This window comes from Syngnathus acus, chromosome 23 (assembly GCF_901709675.1).
Source record: "Syngnathus acus chromosome 23, fSynAcu1.2, whole genome shotgun sequence".
Classification (NCBI taxonomy): domain Eukaryota; kingdom Metazoa; phylum Chordata; class Actinopteri; order Syngnathiformes; family Syngnathidae; genus Syngnathus; species Syngnathus acus.
Window position 1 is genome coordinate 6,677,725 of NC_051107.1, and position 15,941 is coordinate 6,693,665.

General features: G+C 53.0%; 3 protein-coding genes across 9 annotated transcripts in view; 2 read left to right on the forward strand and 1 right to left on the reverse strand.

Moving 5' to 3' along the window:
- The first annotated feature begins 300 nt into the window (after positions 1-300).
- On the forward strand, positions 301-9,199 carry upf2 (UPF2 regulator of nonsense mediated mRNA decay). Of its 2 annotated transcripts, none has more exons than XM_037242718.1 (20): positions 301-888; positions 1,586-1,963; positions 2,232-3,011; positions 3,131-3,291; positions 3,392-3,586; positions 3,815-3,964; positions 4,041-4,144; positions 4,214-4,408; positions 4,508-4,621; positions 4,848-4,964; positions 5,047-5,436; positions 5,565-5,840; positions 5,920-6,103; positions 6,790-6,932; positions 7,000-7,104; positions 7,182-7,280; positions 7,370-7,546; positions 8,119-8,260; positions 8,343-8,463; positions 8,549-9,199. In XM_037242718.1, exons 1-20 carry the CDS (start codon positions 758-760, stop codon positions 8,556-8,558), a joined length of 3,972 nt encoding a protein of 1,323 aa, XP_037098613.1. In that variant the 5' UTR covers positions 301-757; the 3' UTR covers positions 8,559-9,199. The 2 variants fall into 2 exon arrangements, with proteins under 2 accessions (XP_037098613.1, XP_037098614.1); XM_037242719.1 differs by having other exon boundaries at positions 7,373-7,546.
- Positions 9,200-9,524: 325 nt separating this feature from the next.
- LOC119116947 (proline and serine-rich protein 2) lies at positions 9,525-13,751 on the reverse strand. Its single transcript, XM_037242796.1, has 4 exons — positions 13,611-13,751; positions 12,373-12,553; positions 11,661-11,958; positions 9,525-11,565 (listed from the first exon to the last, which is right to left on the reverse strand). The coding sequence occupies exons 2-4, from the start codon at positions 12,475-12,477 to the stop codon at positions 10,235-10,237; spliced, it is 1,734 nt and encodes a 577-aa protein (XP_037098691.1). The 5' UTR covers positions 12,478-12,553; positions 13,611-13,751; the 3' UTR covers positions 9,525-10,234.
- A 485-nt stretch (positions 13,752-14,236) lies between these two features.
- LOC119116958 (RAB3A interacting protein (rabin3)) overlaps positions 14,237-15,941 on the forward strand; it is a 29,079-nt gene continuing 27,374 nt past the window's right edge. For 4 of the 6 annotated variants that reach the window (XM_037242814.1, XM_037242817.1, XM_037242812.1 and 1 more), the window contains exons 1-3: positions 14,237-14,378; positions 15,584-15,607; positions 15,641-15,739. In XM_037242814.1, the coding sequence (XP_037098709.1) occupies positions 15,647-15,739 (93 nt within the window). In that variant the 5' untranslated portion in view covers positions 14,237-14,378; positions 15,584-15,607; positions 15,641-15,646. The remainder of the gene's footprint in view (positions 14,379-15,583; positions 15,608-15,640; positions 15,740-15,941) is intronic. The other 2 variants (XM_037242818.1, XM_037242813.1) reach the window with 2 other exon arrangements.

Genomic DNA, 15,941 nt, shown 5'->3' on the forward strand with positions numbered 1-15,941 from the left:
GAGGTCCTCACTGATGTGCACCCCCAGGAATCCTTGCTTGTCCTATCCATGTCAGTGAAATATAGTGACAGGTTGAACAATTACATGCGCTTCCACTAGATGACCGAAGGCACAACCAACCTGTGTTTCCACCTATGGGAGCAAATTAACGCAAGCTCTTTCTTCACTATACTGTTAAAGCATTTGGGAATTTCATGGGGAGGTATCAGAGCAACAATGTGCCTTGGCTCATGTGGATTTTTTTTTTTTAACTGTCACAATATGACCCCATGCATAGATAGGCGAACAAAGATACGTTAATTGTAATTGACCACATTTTGAGACAATTCAGGGGTACTGGATAATTCTGCTCAAGGCACTCTATCTGGGAATAACTGCTTTAAACTTTAAGGGCCTGCCCAAAGTGTCACGTTTGTCTTCCATGACACGTGATGATATCAAAACTCAACTATGACGTCAGTATGTCATTTTATTGTAATGACGTCACACTAGCTGTAACGTCTTCAGCAATTTATTTGGTCAATAATTTCACAGTGCAAGGACTGTAGTTCAAGATGAACACCACGTTGTGGCAAATGTCTGCTGCTTTGAAACCGTGTTTTTAGATCTATTATGTGACGTTATAGTATACCAACTCGATGAGGACAGAGTAGAGTCGCCTGTCAAAATTGTGAAACGTCGTATAAATGATCATGAAATAAAATAATGGCGGCATGTTTAACAATATAAAAGGATTAAAGTATCCGCTGTATGTTGAATGTGTAAAAAAGTGAGAGAGAAAAATAACGTTGTTTTTAGTCAGGCGAAATGTTTACGCTACAGAGGGGTCCTTATGTCACACGGAAATCAAACGTCATTGACCGATGTTTGTTTTCCTCCCACCAACAGGTAAAAATCTCATTTTCAACATGCTCAACGTACATTTACGATCTCCCGTTCTGTAAAACTAAGTTAAATGCATTTTTTTCCGTGCGTCAACATGTGAAGTAACTCGCCAATAAGCACCTAAGCGTCGTCAGATTGCTTTGTTTACATCTTTTGCTTGGCGTTTATCAGAGTGGCCTAGCCTAAAGTGTTAGCGATTCAAGTTAGTTTGGTGGGAAAAGTCTTTACAAATGACATGAAGTATGAGAAGTCCACGTTCGTCTTTCTTATTAATAACGTATTTGTAAGACTACATTTATTTTTTACCACAGTGTCTCGTTTGAGAGAAAAAAGGTGCCTGCCGTGGAGCTAAGCTAAGTGGCTAACGGCGAATCGTGTTTTGACATTTTGTTTGCGGTCACTTTCATCATTGCTCTCCCCCCCCCCCCATTATTTCACATAACTGTACTGCTAATGTGTTTTAATTTGGTGTGGCATTTGAAAGTTATTTTGGCGTGGTCAGATGAGTTCACTTGGGTTACAATTAAAATGACAACGTGTGCAGCAGGATATGATTCTGATTACTCGGATATTTGTATCCTTTCCTTTTGTATTTCAAACTAAGAGAGAAATCTCTTGTGATTTCCCATTTTGTACTGAGAATTATAATTGGTTTCATACAAGAATTGAATAATAACTCATTGTTGCCTGCTTTTGTCAGAATGCCTGCTGAACGCAAGCGCTCAGTAAACATGGACGAGAAAGACGTTTGTTCCACCAGCAGCAAGGACAAAGAGAAGGACAGAGATGCGGAGAGGAAAGCGTCAGCGGCGGCCGCACCGCGGGACAAAACCAAAGACGAGGCTAAGATGAGCGGCAAAAAGGAGGGCGGCAAAGATGAGAAAAGGAAGCGACAGGAGGAGGAGAAGAAGAAGAAAGAGGAGAAGGAGCGGAAGAAGAAAGAAGAGGAGAAACAGAAGGCAGAGGAAGAGCAGAAGCAGAAGGAGGAGGAGGCAAAGAAGCAGCAGGAGGAGGAGGAGAAGAAGCAGAAGGAGGAGGAGGCCAAAAGGCAACGTGAGGAGGAAGCTGCTATCCTGAAGTATGTGAAAGAGAATTTGTCCATCACTTCAAAAACACAATTTTCATGTGCATGTGCTACCACCAGACGTTTTTTTTTTTATATATATAAAAACTGGTTTATTTGATAGAGACAAAAACATGGGCAAAGTATTTCAATTATATAATTATGATTAACAATTATTATAAATTTTCCCTCGCTCCGTCAGCCGTTCTTATTGTGACTTGCAATATGGCCCCAGCCATGTAAATCTACTTGAAGTGTCTGATCTGATTTCCACATGCGCCAGGGAACAGGAAGAAGGTCAGCAGCTGCACCAGGAGGCCTGGGAGCGCCACCACTGCCGGAAGGAGCTGCGCGCCCGCAACCAGAATGCCCAGGAGAGCCGTCCGGAAGAGGCCTTCTTCAGCCGCCTGGACTCCAGCCTGAAGAAGAACACGGCCTTCGTCAAGAAGCTGCGCACGCTCACCGAGCAGCAGCGCGAGTCGCTCTCCAACGACTTTGCTTCGCTCAACCTCAGCAAGTACATCGGCGAGGCGGTGGGCTCGGTGGTGGAGGCCAAGCTGAAGATCTCGGACGTGGGCTGCGCCGTGCACCTGTGCTCGCTCTTCCACCAGCGCTACGGCGACTTTGCCCCGCTGCTCCTGCAGGCCTGGAAGAAGCACTTTGAGGCGCGCAAGGAGGACAAGGCGCCCAACGTCAGCAAGCTGCGCACCGACCTGCGCTTCCTGGCCGAGCTCACCATCGTGGGCTTCTTCACCGACAAAGAGGGCCTGTCGCTCATCTACGAGCAGCTCAAGAACATCATCGGCGCCGACCGCGAGACGCACACGCACGTGTCGGTGGTGATCAGCTTCTGCAAGCACTGCGGCGACGACATCGCCGGGCTGCTGCCCCGCAAAGTCAAGATGGCTGCAGACAAGTACGGCCTGGCCTTCCCCCCCAGCGAGATCATCAGCGTGGAGAAGCAGCAGCCCTTCCAGAACCTGCTGCGCGAGTACTTCACCTCGCTCGCCAAGCACCTCAAGAAGGACCACAGGGAGCTGCAGAACATCGAGAGGCAGAACAGGTCGGCCGAGCTTTAGCTGGCTGGAGTCGACCTGGGCCTATTGTTGTTTTTCAAAGATGGGTCGGTCGGTCGGTCCGCTCGCTCGCTGAGCGCTAACGTGCCCTGTGTGTGCTCCACAGGCGCATCTTGCATTCCAAAGGGGAGCTGAGCGAGGATCGCCACAAGCAGTACGAGGAGTTTGCCACGTCCTACCAGAAGCTGCTGGCCAACACTCAGTCGCTGGCTGACCTGCTGGACGAAAACATGCCAGAGTTGCCTCAGGACAAGATCGTGCCGGAAGGTAGGCCGGCCGTCCCTCCGTCCGTCCGGCCGGCCTTCGCTCCAGCCTCAATCTGGCGCGCCTTCCACTCGGCGGATTAAAGCTTCGTTTCCTTGCGCAGAACACGGACCCGGCATCGACATTTTCACCCCCGGCAAGCCCGGAGACTACGACCTGGAAGGCGGCCTCTGGGAGGACGAAGACGCTCGCAACTTCTACGAGAACCTGGTGGACCTGAAGGCCTTCGTCCCCGCCATCCTCTTCAAGGACAACGACAAGGGCGGCGGACAAAGCAAAGACAAGGATGAAGCCAAAGGTACGTCTGAAACGACCTCCACTTCCTGACGTTACTCGCTAGGCCACGCCCCTTGATTGCTCATATCCAACACAAATGCGACCGTTTGTACTGTCATTTCTTTTCTGTATCGAAGAAAACAAAACAACATCCTGTCTTCGCTGTTCTTGCGCCCGAGCCAGAGCGATTCAAGGTTTACTTGGGTCGTGCGTGACCTTTCATTTTTGTATCTTTATTTTTCTTGGACAGACGGCCGGGAGGCGAAGGAGGCCGCCGTAACCGCGGAGGAGCTGGAGCTAGAGCTGGAGGCGCTGGACATCGCCGAGGAGCCTCTGGAAGCGGAAGGAGCCGACGAGGCCGAGAGCGACGAGCTGAGCAAAAAGCTCATGGATGAGCAGGGTGAAGCACACCGCCGATGGACCTGCCCTTCCTTTCTCGTGTCGGAACGCTCTTTCTCACGGGCCATGATTTTTAGAGCAAGAGGACGAGGAGGCCAGCACGGGGTCTCACCTGAAGCTGATCGTGGACGCTTTCATCCAGCAGCTGCCAAACTGCGTCAACAGAGACCTCATCGACAAGGTGAGCACAAAGCGCGTGGAGAGAGCTGGGCCGGCGCCTAACGTCTGCGGGATGCGTCCCTCCCTGCAGGCCGCCATGGACTTCTGCATGAACATGAACACCAAATCCAACAGGAGGAAGCTGGTGCGCGCGCTCTTCACCGTGCCCCGGCAGAGGTTGGATCTGCTGCCTTTTTACTCCCGCCTGGTGGCCACGCTTCATCCCTGCATGTCGGACGTGGCCGAGGACCTCTGCTCCATGCTGAAGGGAGACTTCAGGTTTCACGTACGGCCCCGCGCTGCGCTGCGCTGCGCTGGCGACCTCGCCGCACCTCCCAAGAGTCTCCGTCTATGAACAATGTTCCCTGTCGCCTTCATCTTCCAGATCCGCAAGAAGGACCAGATCAACATCGAGACCAAAAATAAAACGGTCAGGTTTATCGGCGAGCTGGCCAAGTTCAAGATGTTCTCCAAGACGGACACGCTTCATTGTCTCAAGGTGGCCGGCCGCCCGCCCACGTCTTTGTTGACTTGGACGACGGGTCTGTCCGTTGTTTTTTCTATCATCTTCCCTTATGCCGCAAAGTCCCGTCCGCTCTCAGAGGGAATTTCTAGTCAGAGGTCCGGCGGTACCGAGACCCCCCCCTCCTTTTTTTTTTATCATTCATGCCATTGTTGAACGCAAAGCTCTTCTATGGCAACAAGTTCATTTGTGACACCACCAGATGCTGCTGTCCGACTTCACGCATCACCACGTGGAGATGGCCTGCACCCTGCTGGAGACCTGCGGGCGCTTCCTCTTCAGGTCGCCCGACTCTCACCTGCGCACGAGCGTCCTGCTGGTCAGCCACTCTTCCCTATCTTCTTGCTTTTACGATGATTATTTTGGGTGAACTTTGTTTCCACTATTGATGTGGCCTCCAGGAGCAAATGATGCGTAAAAAGCAAGCTCAGCATCTGGACGCGCGCTACGTGACCATGGTGGAGAACGCCTACTACTACTGCAACCCGCCGCCGGTGGAGAAGACGGTGAAGAAAAAGCGGCCGCCGCTGCAGGAGTACATCCGCAAGCTGCTCTACAAGGACCTGTCAAAGGTCACCACCGAGAAGGTGCTCAGGCAGATGCGCAAGCTGCCTTGGCAGGACGCCGAGGTGAAGAGCTACCTGATCTGCTGCATGGTCAACATCTGGAACGTCAAGTACAACAGCATCCACTGCGTGGCCAACCTGCTGGCCGGCCTGGTGGCCTACCAGGAGGACGTGGGCATCCACGTGGTGGACGGCGTGCTGGAGGACATACGGCTGGGCATGGAGGTACGCTGCTGCTGCTGCTGCCGCCGCCGCCGCCGCCGCCGCCGTGCACTTTGTCCACCCTTAAGCGTAACAAGCGGGAGAACTCGCCAAAAGCGGAGCCTTGACGTGTCGGCTTTGCGGGCCGACAGGTCAACCAGCCCAAGTTCAACCAGCGGCGCATCAGCAGCGCCAAGTTCCTGGGCGAGCTGTACAACTACCGTATGGTGGAGTCGGCCGTCATCTTCCGCACGCTCTTCTCCTTCATTTCCTTCGGCGTCAACCAGGACGGCAGCCCCAGCTCGCTGGACCCCCCCGAGCACCTCTTCCGCATCCGCCTGGTGTGCACGCTGCTCGACACCTGCGGCCAGTACTTTGACCGGGGCTCCAGCAAGAAGAAGCTGGACTGCTTCCTCATCTACTTCCAGGTGAGTGAGGAACCCCGGTGATGGGCAAACGGGCCTGACGCTTGCTTGCTTGCTTGCGTGCGCGGGCGTGTGTATGCAGCGCTACATCTGGTGGAAGAAGAGCGTGGAGGCCTGGACCAAAGAGCACCCCTTCCCCATCGACATTGACTACATGATCAGCGACACCTTGGAGCTGCTGCGGCCCAAAATGAGGATCGGCGCGTCCCTGGAGGAGGCCAGCAGGCAGGTGGCGGACCTGGAGAGAGAGGTGCTCGTCAAACTAGGTGAGGACCTGATCGGATGGAGGAACGACACCGTACGTGCGCTATTTGCTCACATCCCGTCTCACTGGTTGAGCTGCTCTTTTCCTTTTGGCCCAACGGCATTCCTGAACAAATTGCGTCCGAGGGTGCAGTTGAGCCTAATTGTCGACAAACTCATCGGCTGCGCTTCCAATGAATGAAAGTCATCATTCTCTGTCTCCCAATCAGTGCGTTGCACTGTGACCAGGCTCCGCCCTTCCGGGTGCCCCTCCCCACCTCCCTCCCTGCCTCCGAGAAGACCGAACGCCTGAGGGAGGATGTTTGTGTAGTTGCGTGTCACTCCGCGGCCCAGGAGAATGCCGGCCTTGTTTGCCGCATTTCTTGAGTCTTGAGGTTCACTGAACGTTTCTTAGACAGCCCTCACACAGTATCTGGGGTATTGGCCTTAGGGTGTCATTTCAGAACTTTTGTGAGTTTGGGAAAATATTTTCATACTATGTCGTGGCCCCAAGGTAAACACTGGCGTTTTTGTGTAAGCTTGGAGAGACGTTCCTTGGCCGCCAGGTCGCTTCAGAACCACTTGGTCTGGAGGAGGCAGCTCAGATGGGCTCTTTTGCAAATTCATACTCCAAACTGGGGTGTTCAATGTTTCTATCGTAATGTTGACAACGATGATGAAAAGGAGCGCTCGTGTGTGGTCTCCGTAGGCCTAGCCATGGAGAAGGACGGCCGCTCCAGCGCCATGAGCGAAGGCCCGGACGAGGATGAGGACGACGAAGACGAGGAGGGCGGCGCCGAGACGGAGGAGCAGTCAGGCAACGAGAGCGAAATGAACGAACCCGAGGAGGATGTGCGTCCGCCCTTCTCGCTCAGCCTCCTTTGCGGCGGGCTCATCGCTCTTCCGCGGCTCTCCGCAGGAGGCGTCCGACAATGAAGAGGAGGAGCGGGAGGAAGAGGAAGAGGAGAACACCGACGACCTGACCGACTCCAACAAAGAAAATGAGACGGACGAGGAGAACAACGTGAGCGCTGCCGCTTGTGCTCGACTTAACTCCAGACTTGCTTCTTAACACTCTTGACTTGTGCTTTGCAACGGTAGGAGGTGACCATCCGTGGCGGCGGACTCAAGCACGTGGCGTGCGCCGAGGACGAGGACTTCATCCAAGCCTTGGACAAGATGATGCTGGAGAACCTGCAGGTACGTACGCTGCGGCCGCCACCTAGGCCAGCACCCACCCACCCACGCACGTTGGTCTCGTTTGTCATTGCAAACATTTGGGCCCGCAGCAGCGGAGCAGCGAGACGGTGAAGGTGCACCAGCTGGACGTGGCCATTCCGCTGCAGCTGAAGAGCCAGCTGAGGAAGGGAGGCTCCGGCCAGCCGGCGTGCCTCGCCGAGCCCGAGGCCGACGTCTCCGACACCATGCAGTTCGTCATGCTCACGCGCAAGGGCAACAAGCAGCAGGTGAGCGCCACCGCCGTGAACGCGCATGGCTGGAAAACGAGCAATCAGTCAAGATGAAGATGAACTAGTGTGGGCCTCTCTGCTGCCAAATGGCCCACAGAAATACTGTAGACATGAGCAGAGGACACATGGGCCCAGGCAAAAAGACATTCACACAGCAATAATATTGACTCTCCAACTGTGGCCAGCGTGTGTGTGCGCCAGTGCGCGTGCATGCTGGCAAGCCTCAGCTGGGGAATGTGTGCCTTGGCCGCCTCTCCTGCTCTGTAGGGTGTGTCCGCAGTTTCACGTGAAACCAAGAAAATTGCTGGAAAAGTACACACAACATCCTGCTCGATGTACAACACACACACTATTCTTTATGCGCGCTCGCTCTCTGGTTAGTTCTAGCACAAGTTGACATTTCAATTTGCTTTTGTTTCATTGCAAACAGCCAGCCCACTTTCTAAATAGCATGACAAGAATAACAAGCCATCAATTTTGGAGAACAAATATAGTCACAAATGATTTCAAATCAACAGTGCGGAAAGTTCACAAAGCAATGATGACCTCCAAACGTTGGTGTCGCGCAGTTCAAGATCCTGAACGTGCCGCTGTCGTCGCACCTGGCCGCCAACCACTTCAACCAGCAGCAGGCCGAGCAGGAGGAGCGCATGCGGATGAAGAAACTCACCCTGGACATCAACGAGCGCCAGGAGCAGGAGGACTACCAGGGTACCAGCCCACGGCAGTCTGCCGGGCCGGGCCGGTCCGGTCCGGTCGTCTCAAAGCTCCCGCTGACCTTTGTGCGTTGCAGAGATGCTGCAGTCCCTGGCCCAGCGCCCGGCGCAGGCCAACACTAACCGTGAGCGCCGGCCCCGCTACCAGCACCCCAAAGGTGCCCCCAACGCCGACCTCATCTTCAAGACTGGAGGAAGGTGAGATGGCTGACAAAAAGGTCAAAAGGGCCCGGAAATGGAATGCGGTGACGCGGACTCATCCGGCCCGTCCGTCCGTCCGCAGGAGACGCTGAGCGGTCGTCAGCTGAGCAAGCAACAGAGCGAAGGATGAGCAAGAGGAGGGAGAAATTTGGAGGGAACCCGTCCGTCCGTCCATCCGGCGGCAGGTAGGAAGGGGGCAAGACCTCCAAAGATGATGCAGCGGGAGGGACAGAGCCCTCGTCCCCTGGCCCGGAGAGGACAGACAGAGCAAAGCAGAGCAAAGCGGCGGCCAGCCGGGGGGGCATCCAAACGTTTTTCTTTTTGGCTGTTGACTGAGATGACAAACTAAAGTATTAAAAGTGGAAGAGACGCATGCGCCTTCCGGCCGGCTGGCTGACCTCCACAAAACAGACAGTCAAGGCCTCGTGCTACAAATCACACGACAAGACAAAAGAGATGAAGGGATTCCGTGGGTTTTCTTTTTAAGGGGGGCGGGGCACGCTCGGGAACGTCATCCGTGCGGTGCAAAAGTAGCAGCGTGAGCAATTTGCACTTGAAGGCGCTTTTGGGGCCCCTAGCCTACAACGGAACCCGGGCCGGACGACTTGCTTTCTTTTGCCTCGTGTCGACGTTGCAATATTCATTCTGGCTTCACCTGTAAAGGCTCTCGTGCATTTTTGCTTCCTCCTTCCATTTCTGAAAAGTAGCATGGACACGTTCAGTTGTGAGCGAGCGCAGCGCATTGGCCGTGACACTCTTGTGAGCGCCTAACTGTTTTTTGGCTTTGTTTTTTCACCTCCAGTAACGTCATCCTCGCAGAAAATGTCTTGATGTTTTTTAAGATGAATCCCCTTTGCTAACCCAAATACACAGTTTTTGCGTTTCACTTTGATTGACGTGATTTACAAAAACATCAAAACGGGCTGAATGAATTGCGCACCTCTGCTGTTTTGGATCTTTGCCGGTGAAATAGTCCACCCGCGGCGGCAATCATTGAACAGCGCCCGCCAGCTCATTCTTGACATTCCACAGTCACTCCAAAGAACTCGAGTCACAAAGCAGTCTCATGATTGGCTTTAATGATTGCCACACGCACACACAAACACACGGACGGCGCACACATTCAACACCGTCTTTGTTGATCCATCATTTTGTACACACCATAAGTTGGGACTCTTGACTGGTCAAGTACAGTAGAGGAAACACTTCATAGGAACTGTAGATGGGCTACAGAGAAAACCGGAGTCTGTAAACAACATTCACGAGATGTTTTTCCAACAGCAGTAACACTGTGGAACCATCACGTCGCGAAATATACTTCATAAGTTACTGTAGCTTAACTACAGGAGCCGGAGTCTGAAAACGCACACACACACACGCGCGCAAACATAAATATGGATCGGCATGGTCCGAAACTGCCAATTAGCCGGTAGCAATGAAAAGATATTTGCAGACACTGCGGTTGGGTCCGCTCAGTACAATGCCGTGGTCCTCCCTGCAGCCCAACGCAGAGTGAAAATCCCATTCCAGAGTTTGTGGTCAGTGTCAGCGGCTGGGCCACTGAGTAAAAATAAGTCTCCAAAAAAGCCTTTTGCCCTACAACCACGTATACTTCCCCCCCCCGCCCAACCATTTGACTAAAAGTTTGTCGGTAAAAATGGACGTTCCCTTTGCAAACATCAGCGGCACTTTTTCAATTGCCAAGAAAGGAGAACTGGCCGTGCAGGTCTGTCTTCTTTCTCCGAGTAATTAGCCGCACCTTAACCTTTCAGCCCGACTCTTTCAGCAGCCCGAGTTTCTTCAGCGCTTGCTTGCGAGATTCTTCGGTCGCCCCCCGGCCGGAAAACTGCACGGTGATACCTTGGGGACGAAACATGGGAGCAGCGGCTCTTCGCCTGGCGTCCGCGCTAGCCGCCACGTGAGGGGTTCTGGGCGCCGGCGTCGGAGCCGGGCCTTTGGAAGCCCCGGTCTGACCGTCGGCGCGGCGCTGTATCCCGACGGAGGGGTTGATGGTGCGGCTCTTGCCCCCGTAGCTGTTGAGCTCGGCCGGTAGGGGCTGAACGTTGACGGGCGGCTTTGCATTCACGTCAATGTGGGAGCTGAGGATGTCGGGAAGGTCGCTCCTGGCGATCGCGGGGTTCAGAACTTTGGACTTTCCTCCATAGTTGTTGAACTCACTGAGGTTGGCCAGCGCCGAAGGAAGGGCTTTGGCTTCGGAGCTCGCCCCCCCGGGTTCCTTCTTGGGGCGACCTGGAGCCACCACGATGGATTTCCCCCCAAAGCTGTTCAATTCTGGCGATATGATGTCTGACTGAGGTGGGCTCACTGGAGCCTTTCTGTGGGGCTCCAAAGACAGACCGCCCTCTGTCTTCATGACAGACAAGACGCTCTGCGGAGATGCCGGAACCTTGGAGTCGAGCGCACGGATACCCGTCGTCTCTGTTAGGCGAAGCCTGGATTCCAAAGAACTAGTGACAGCGGTCTGTGGACTTGGGCTAGGACTCGGCGCCACGCTGTCGACAGTGTCGTGGACCGGCGGGCCTCCTGACATGTCTCTGTCCCTGTCCCTGGCCAGGCCCAGCTTAGACAGCGCTTCCATCCTGGTTTTCTCGGGTGTGGGGTCCTTGAAGGAAAGGCTGCGCGCGGGGGCATTTCGCAACTTGTGCACCACGTTTGGCTTGGAATCGTCTCGCGAGAGCGCCTGGGGCGCTCCCGGCAGATTGGATAGCATCAGTGCCCGCCTGTCTTGGAGGTTGACATTAGGTACCGGCGGCTGATTCTGGAGTTCTTTGTTGCCGAGAATCCGACTGATGTTGGCCGGGTACCTGGTAGGCTTGGCCAAGGTCGGAGGACCTTGCTTGGTGGCGTCTGGTGACCTTTCGCCACCCTCCTGACTCCGCTGGCGTTGGAGTAGAGCCGAAGTGTTGTTGGGTGCGCCCACTGCCTGGTTCTCAGCGATCTTCTTGGCAATAAGGACCGGGGTGGGGACGGAGCCTGCCGGCTGGTAGGCGTGACCTTCTGTCTCGTAGTGGTCCAGAGGGTCGTGTCTGGGTTTTATTTCAAAGTGGCTCTCAGGGTCGATTGCCATCATCTGGAAATCTGAGCAGAGCAAAATTCAAGATGCTAAGACACTGGAATGGATTTGATTGGGCGTAAGAAAGAGATGCAGTACCTGGACTGGTAATATGCAGTACCTGGACTGGTAGGCTTGAATTTGGCAAGCATCATGTCCGGATCTGGGCGTACCAGGTCTATAATATCCTGATCTTTAGCGCTGAGACGTCTGGCTGTTAGAGGGTGTACGGTGTAGAGATCTGGGGTTCCGGGCCGCCCATCCATCTGGCTGGCGAGAAGGATTCCGCTCGCCGGAGACTTGAGTCCGGTCCTGAGCTCGTCCTCCTCTAAGCTGTTCTCCAGCGATCCGATGGTCTCTTCAAAAAACTGCAGACACTCCTTCTCCTCCGGGCTCAGAAAGCGCAGCGTGTCTTCATCCTGCGGAGGTCAACGAGAAGGACTGAAAGCGGCGGGAGGGAGATCAAGGCGCAAGCAGCGCGGCCGGCCGGCATCTGCGACGGTGTGGTGGAAGCGAGATCTGCCTTTGCACCCGACGAGGAGCGCGGTGGAACCGGTTCGACCCGTGCGTTGCTAATGGATGGCGTGTGAAGGTTGTCGAGCAGGTGCGATTACGCTGACTGTATATTTTGTGTCAACAACCTGAAGGTCATCTGACGCACTTGTTGCTTGCACAACAGAACAAGGCTCTTCTGTCCTTCCCCTGATTCTCACCATTCCGAAATGGACCTATTTGTCCTTACCTACGTTCAGACAGCGAGCTGCAGTCAGGAGAGGCCAGAAGAAGCATTGTCGTCACGGTTGTGTCTTAGCTAGCTTTTCAGTCATACTCACCCGTGGCCTGGCGCTGCGGTCCAATGCGCCGTTGACTCGGGAGCACCGCTGATTGTTGGCCATGTCCAGGATGAGGGCGGAAGGGCTCGGCCGGCCTTTGGACATCTCGGCGCTAGGACGCAAGCGGAGTCATCTCGGCTCCTTAATCCGAGGAGTCAGCAGATCATGGCTTCGCCTCGGTCTGGAGAGCAGACGTCAAAAAGGCTGAAAGGCTTGCCCTCACCAGATGACTCAAGGATCTCGGTCGCATGAGTAAATTGACTTGCGAGCCTGGTCACGGATCAACAAAAACTCCAAAGTCGAGGTAGCGCGGTATGACTTGTGACGCAAAAACGCAGCGGCACCAGGCGGACCTGTTGATCCGGAACACACACACACACACACACGTGCACAACCGGCTCCTCGGCCCGAAACCTCACCACCGCACGCATTCCTCAGGAACACCTCCCTTTAACTTATTCACTCGCTCATTGTGTCATCCAATTATTCTCTCAGCACGCTTCTTCTGCCCTGTTTCAACATTTCTGTCTGTGAAAGGCACATTCAGCGGTGTGCGTCCCTCTCTCTCTCTCTCTCTCTCTCTCTCTCTCTCTCTCTCTCTCTCTTTCTCTCTCTCTCTCCCTGTGCCCCACTTCGCTTTGTGCAATTATATTGATGGCTTACAATGACATCAATACACACACAATTGGAATGGAAATGTACTAAGATTTCTCCATGCTTCTCAAAGCAATTAGTTTTGGGAGCAGTCTTCAACTAGTCGTTTTTTTTTGGAAGAACTGGACAACAAAGTAGTGCCTTCTTGACGTTTTGTTCAATTTTACAAGCCCTTTAGGCAAACAAGCTCCAATGTCACGAATACGCCGTGAAATTGCTCATTTGTGTCACAAATGATTGATAAAAGTCACAGAGTAGAAGACATAAAAAAAAAAAAAATATTTAGTCTAGGATCAAACCCATTTTACCCACAAATTGTCGGATTTAATGCGATAAATATCAAGGAATTAAAACTACTTTTTTTTTTATGGCTTTCAATTGACCAAAAGTGTCACAGTATAGCCAAAATGTACAAATTGATATCAACACTACATGACTTAACTGATCTAATGAAAGAGCTGAGCTTGGAAATGACAAAAGCGGTCCAATTTTCAAAATTCTTCATTTGCATCAGCATGGTTAGGAGCGGCGGTGGTGGTGGGGGGTAGACACAAATCAAAGCGTAGAGGTGAAAGACAATTTACCTTTCAATGTGTAATATCCATCCCCATGAAAAATGTCGTGCCGGACAGAAATAGATTTTTTTTCTGCTAAAAGAAGTCCCACTTGTGTTGCCGCCTGCTGACTCCACCTTGACTGGATGACGCGCCGACTTAAGAGTGGCCAACAGCACAACAAGCCCCGCCCCTAGCGGACGGCCTGCATGTGACTGACGTGCGCGTGCGTGCGTGCGTGCGTGCATGGAGGAAGTCAACTTAAGGTTTTGGGGAAACACGCAGGAAATGTTCTGTTTATTCTCAGGTGTGTGTAACGCGTTCAAAGACGTTCTTTATTCGCCCATAAAGCATCCTTTCTCAAACGCTGAGCGCGTTGGTCCTGTAGTCTTTGGCGCCACCCTGTGGAGCAAATGGATACGCCTTTCACTGTGCTGTCATAGTTACTTCTCATTAAAGCGATATTTGCACTCATACTAATCGTATAGACACATCGTCTTATTACTCATATAGAAACAAACACAAAGAGGAGAATATTTTCATGGTTGTATGTCACATAGATATCATCTCGCAAGAATGACGCTTTTCACAGTTTGTCGTCTGAATCGCAACAACAATATCGCGTCTCGAAGGTGTGTTGCTGGTTTCCGAGTAGCCTTGAACGCACCATTCCCGAGTTAACCTGCGCCGGCCGGGCTGCGTCAACGAGCGCACCGCCACCAGCGAGCGTCGTTTGTCAGCTTCAAATTCCCGGGGGGAGGCGGCCCGACGCCCGGCTTCTGTCCGCACACAGGTCCGGTGAGTGCCCCACAACTTACTTTCACCTCAACGGGAAAGAGAAATGACAAGAATATAGTCGCTTCGCGAGTTAGCCGAGACGCTAAATGGGTTACATGCGTCCATTATCGGACACGCACCCGTCCGTCTGTAACAGATTGGCACTTCAAATGCTTTTAACGACGTTTTCGATGCTGCTGTTTTATTTTTCAAACTCCACTCTGACTGCCTAAAAACTCTTCAAACGTCCCGTCGAATCAAGGCGAGTACGCCATTTGTTACACATTCGCCAGTTGACGTTGGCCGACCTAGTGGGGATTTAGCATGTTAGCTCGGAGCTAACTGTTAGCGGCGTGTTGAGCAGGATTTAAAAATAATACACTTTATGTACATGCGCCTTTTAGGCACCCAGGGGACACTGTAAGCGACCAAAACAACAATAATGAAGAAAAAAAAAACCCGAATCATGAAGTAATACTAACAGCGTTAGCTCGAGACTTGTTTATCTGGTGCGTTCAGGTGACTCGACCAACCTGTCAGCTGACGCGCAACTAACCGGCTCGCCAGATCATTTGATCATGTGCAAAAAGCACATTTTTGGAAATTCCGTCTTTCAAGTCAATTGGTGTCATCCGTGGTTACGATGAAGTGACAGGAAGGTGTGTTGGAGCTGCAATGGGACTCAAGTACTGCATTTGGCGTTTCAGCCTGATGTGTTGATTGATTGATTGATTGATTGATTGAATGATTCCTGCCAACATTAAAGTTCCCTTCGTTTCAACCTCGGTTTGTGCCATTCCTTTCCGACCTCTTTCGTCATTGTTTCCATCGTTCAGTTCTTGCTTCCCAAAGACCAGCATCTTAACACGTGTCTGTCACTTCAAGCCTCCCTCAGATGGTGTTGGATTTTGCGTCCCTCCTTCCTTTGCTTCAAACCAAAAGACGTAGCCAGTTGCACTTTGTTTTGGAGAATGGCCAGACAGCCTCAGTCCAAGTCATGTGACCAAGTCACTGGATCCCTACCCGGCATCCTCTGCCGTGTCAGGTTACCGCGGGTTCTGGATGGCCCGTCTCCATGGCGATGGGCCGGGCCAGAATCCGTCGACACGCCACGTCCGCGTAAAGCCGCGCGTCTTATTCCACACCCTTGACTCGCTTGGCGTGACAGGCCGGCCATTGGTTGTCATGTGCACGTGACGCCGTTTGTTTTCTGTGCTAACCTGCAGCGTGAAGGATGAACCACAGCAGCAGCAGCAGCAGCAGCAGCAGCCGCAGCAGCAGCCGCCGCCATGGCCCGCAGCAGCGCTCCCGCTAACGCCGAAACCCTGGAGGGCTTCCACGAGGTCAACCTGGCCTCGCCCACCACGCCCGATCTGCTGCAGGTATCTACGCACGCTCCGCCTGCAAACCTGCTAAGAAGTCAGGAGTTCACAAGATGACGCCAAAACACCACTTGACTGGAAATGTAGCTTCTGAACTTGGTTCCACAGAGGTCCTTGGGACCAAGGCGTACAAACATAAGCGATCGAACAAAAGTAGCCATGTCAGGTCCGACGCTTGAACCACCCGGCGCCGTCTTTTGTG

Coding starts and splice junctions, on each gene's coding strand:
- upf2 (XM_037242718.1), top strand. CDS start 758: ATGTGTAAAAAAGTGAGAGAGAAAAATAACGTTGTTTTTAGTCAGGCG. Junction 3,965..4,040: donor AAAGCTCATGGATGAGCAGG/GTGAAGCACACC, acceptor CATGATTTTTAG/AGCAAGAGGACGAGGAGGCC. Junction 7,281..7,369: donor TGATGCTGGAGAACCTGCAG/GTACGTACGCTG, acceptor TTGGGCCCGCAG/CAGCGGAGCAGCGAGACGGT.
- LOC119116947 (XM_037242796.1), bottom strand. CDS start 12,477: ATGTCCAAAGGCCGGCCGAGCCCTTCCGCCCTCATCCTGGACATGGCC. Junction 11,959..12,372: donor ACCGCAGCGCCAGGCCACGG/GTGAGTATGACT, acceptor TGACCTCCGCAG/GATGAAGACACGCTGCGCTT. Junction 11,566..11,660: donor ATTCAAGCCTACCAGTCCAG/GTACTGCATATT, acceptor TGCTCTGCTCAG/ATTTCCAGATGATGGCAATC.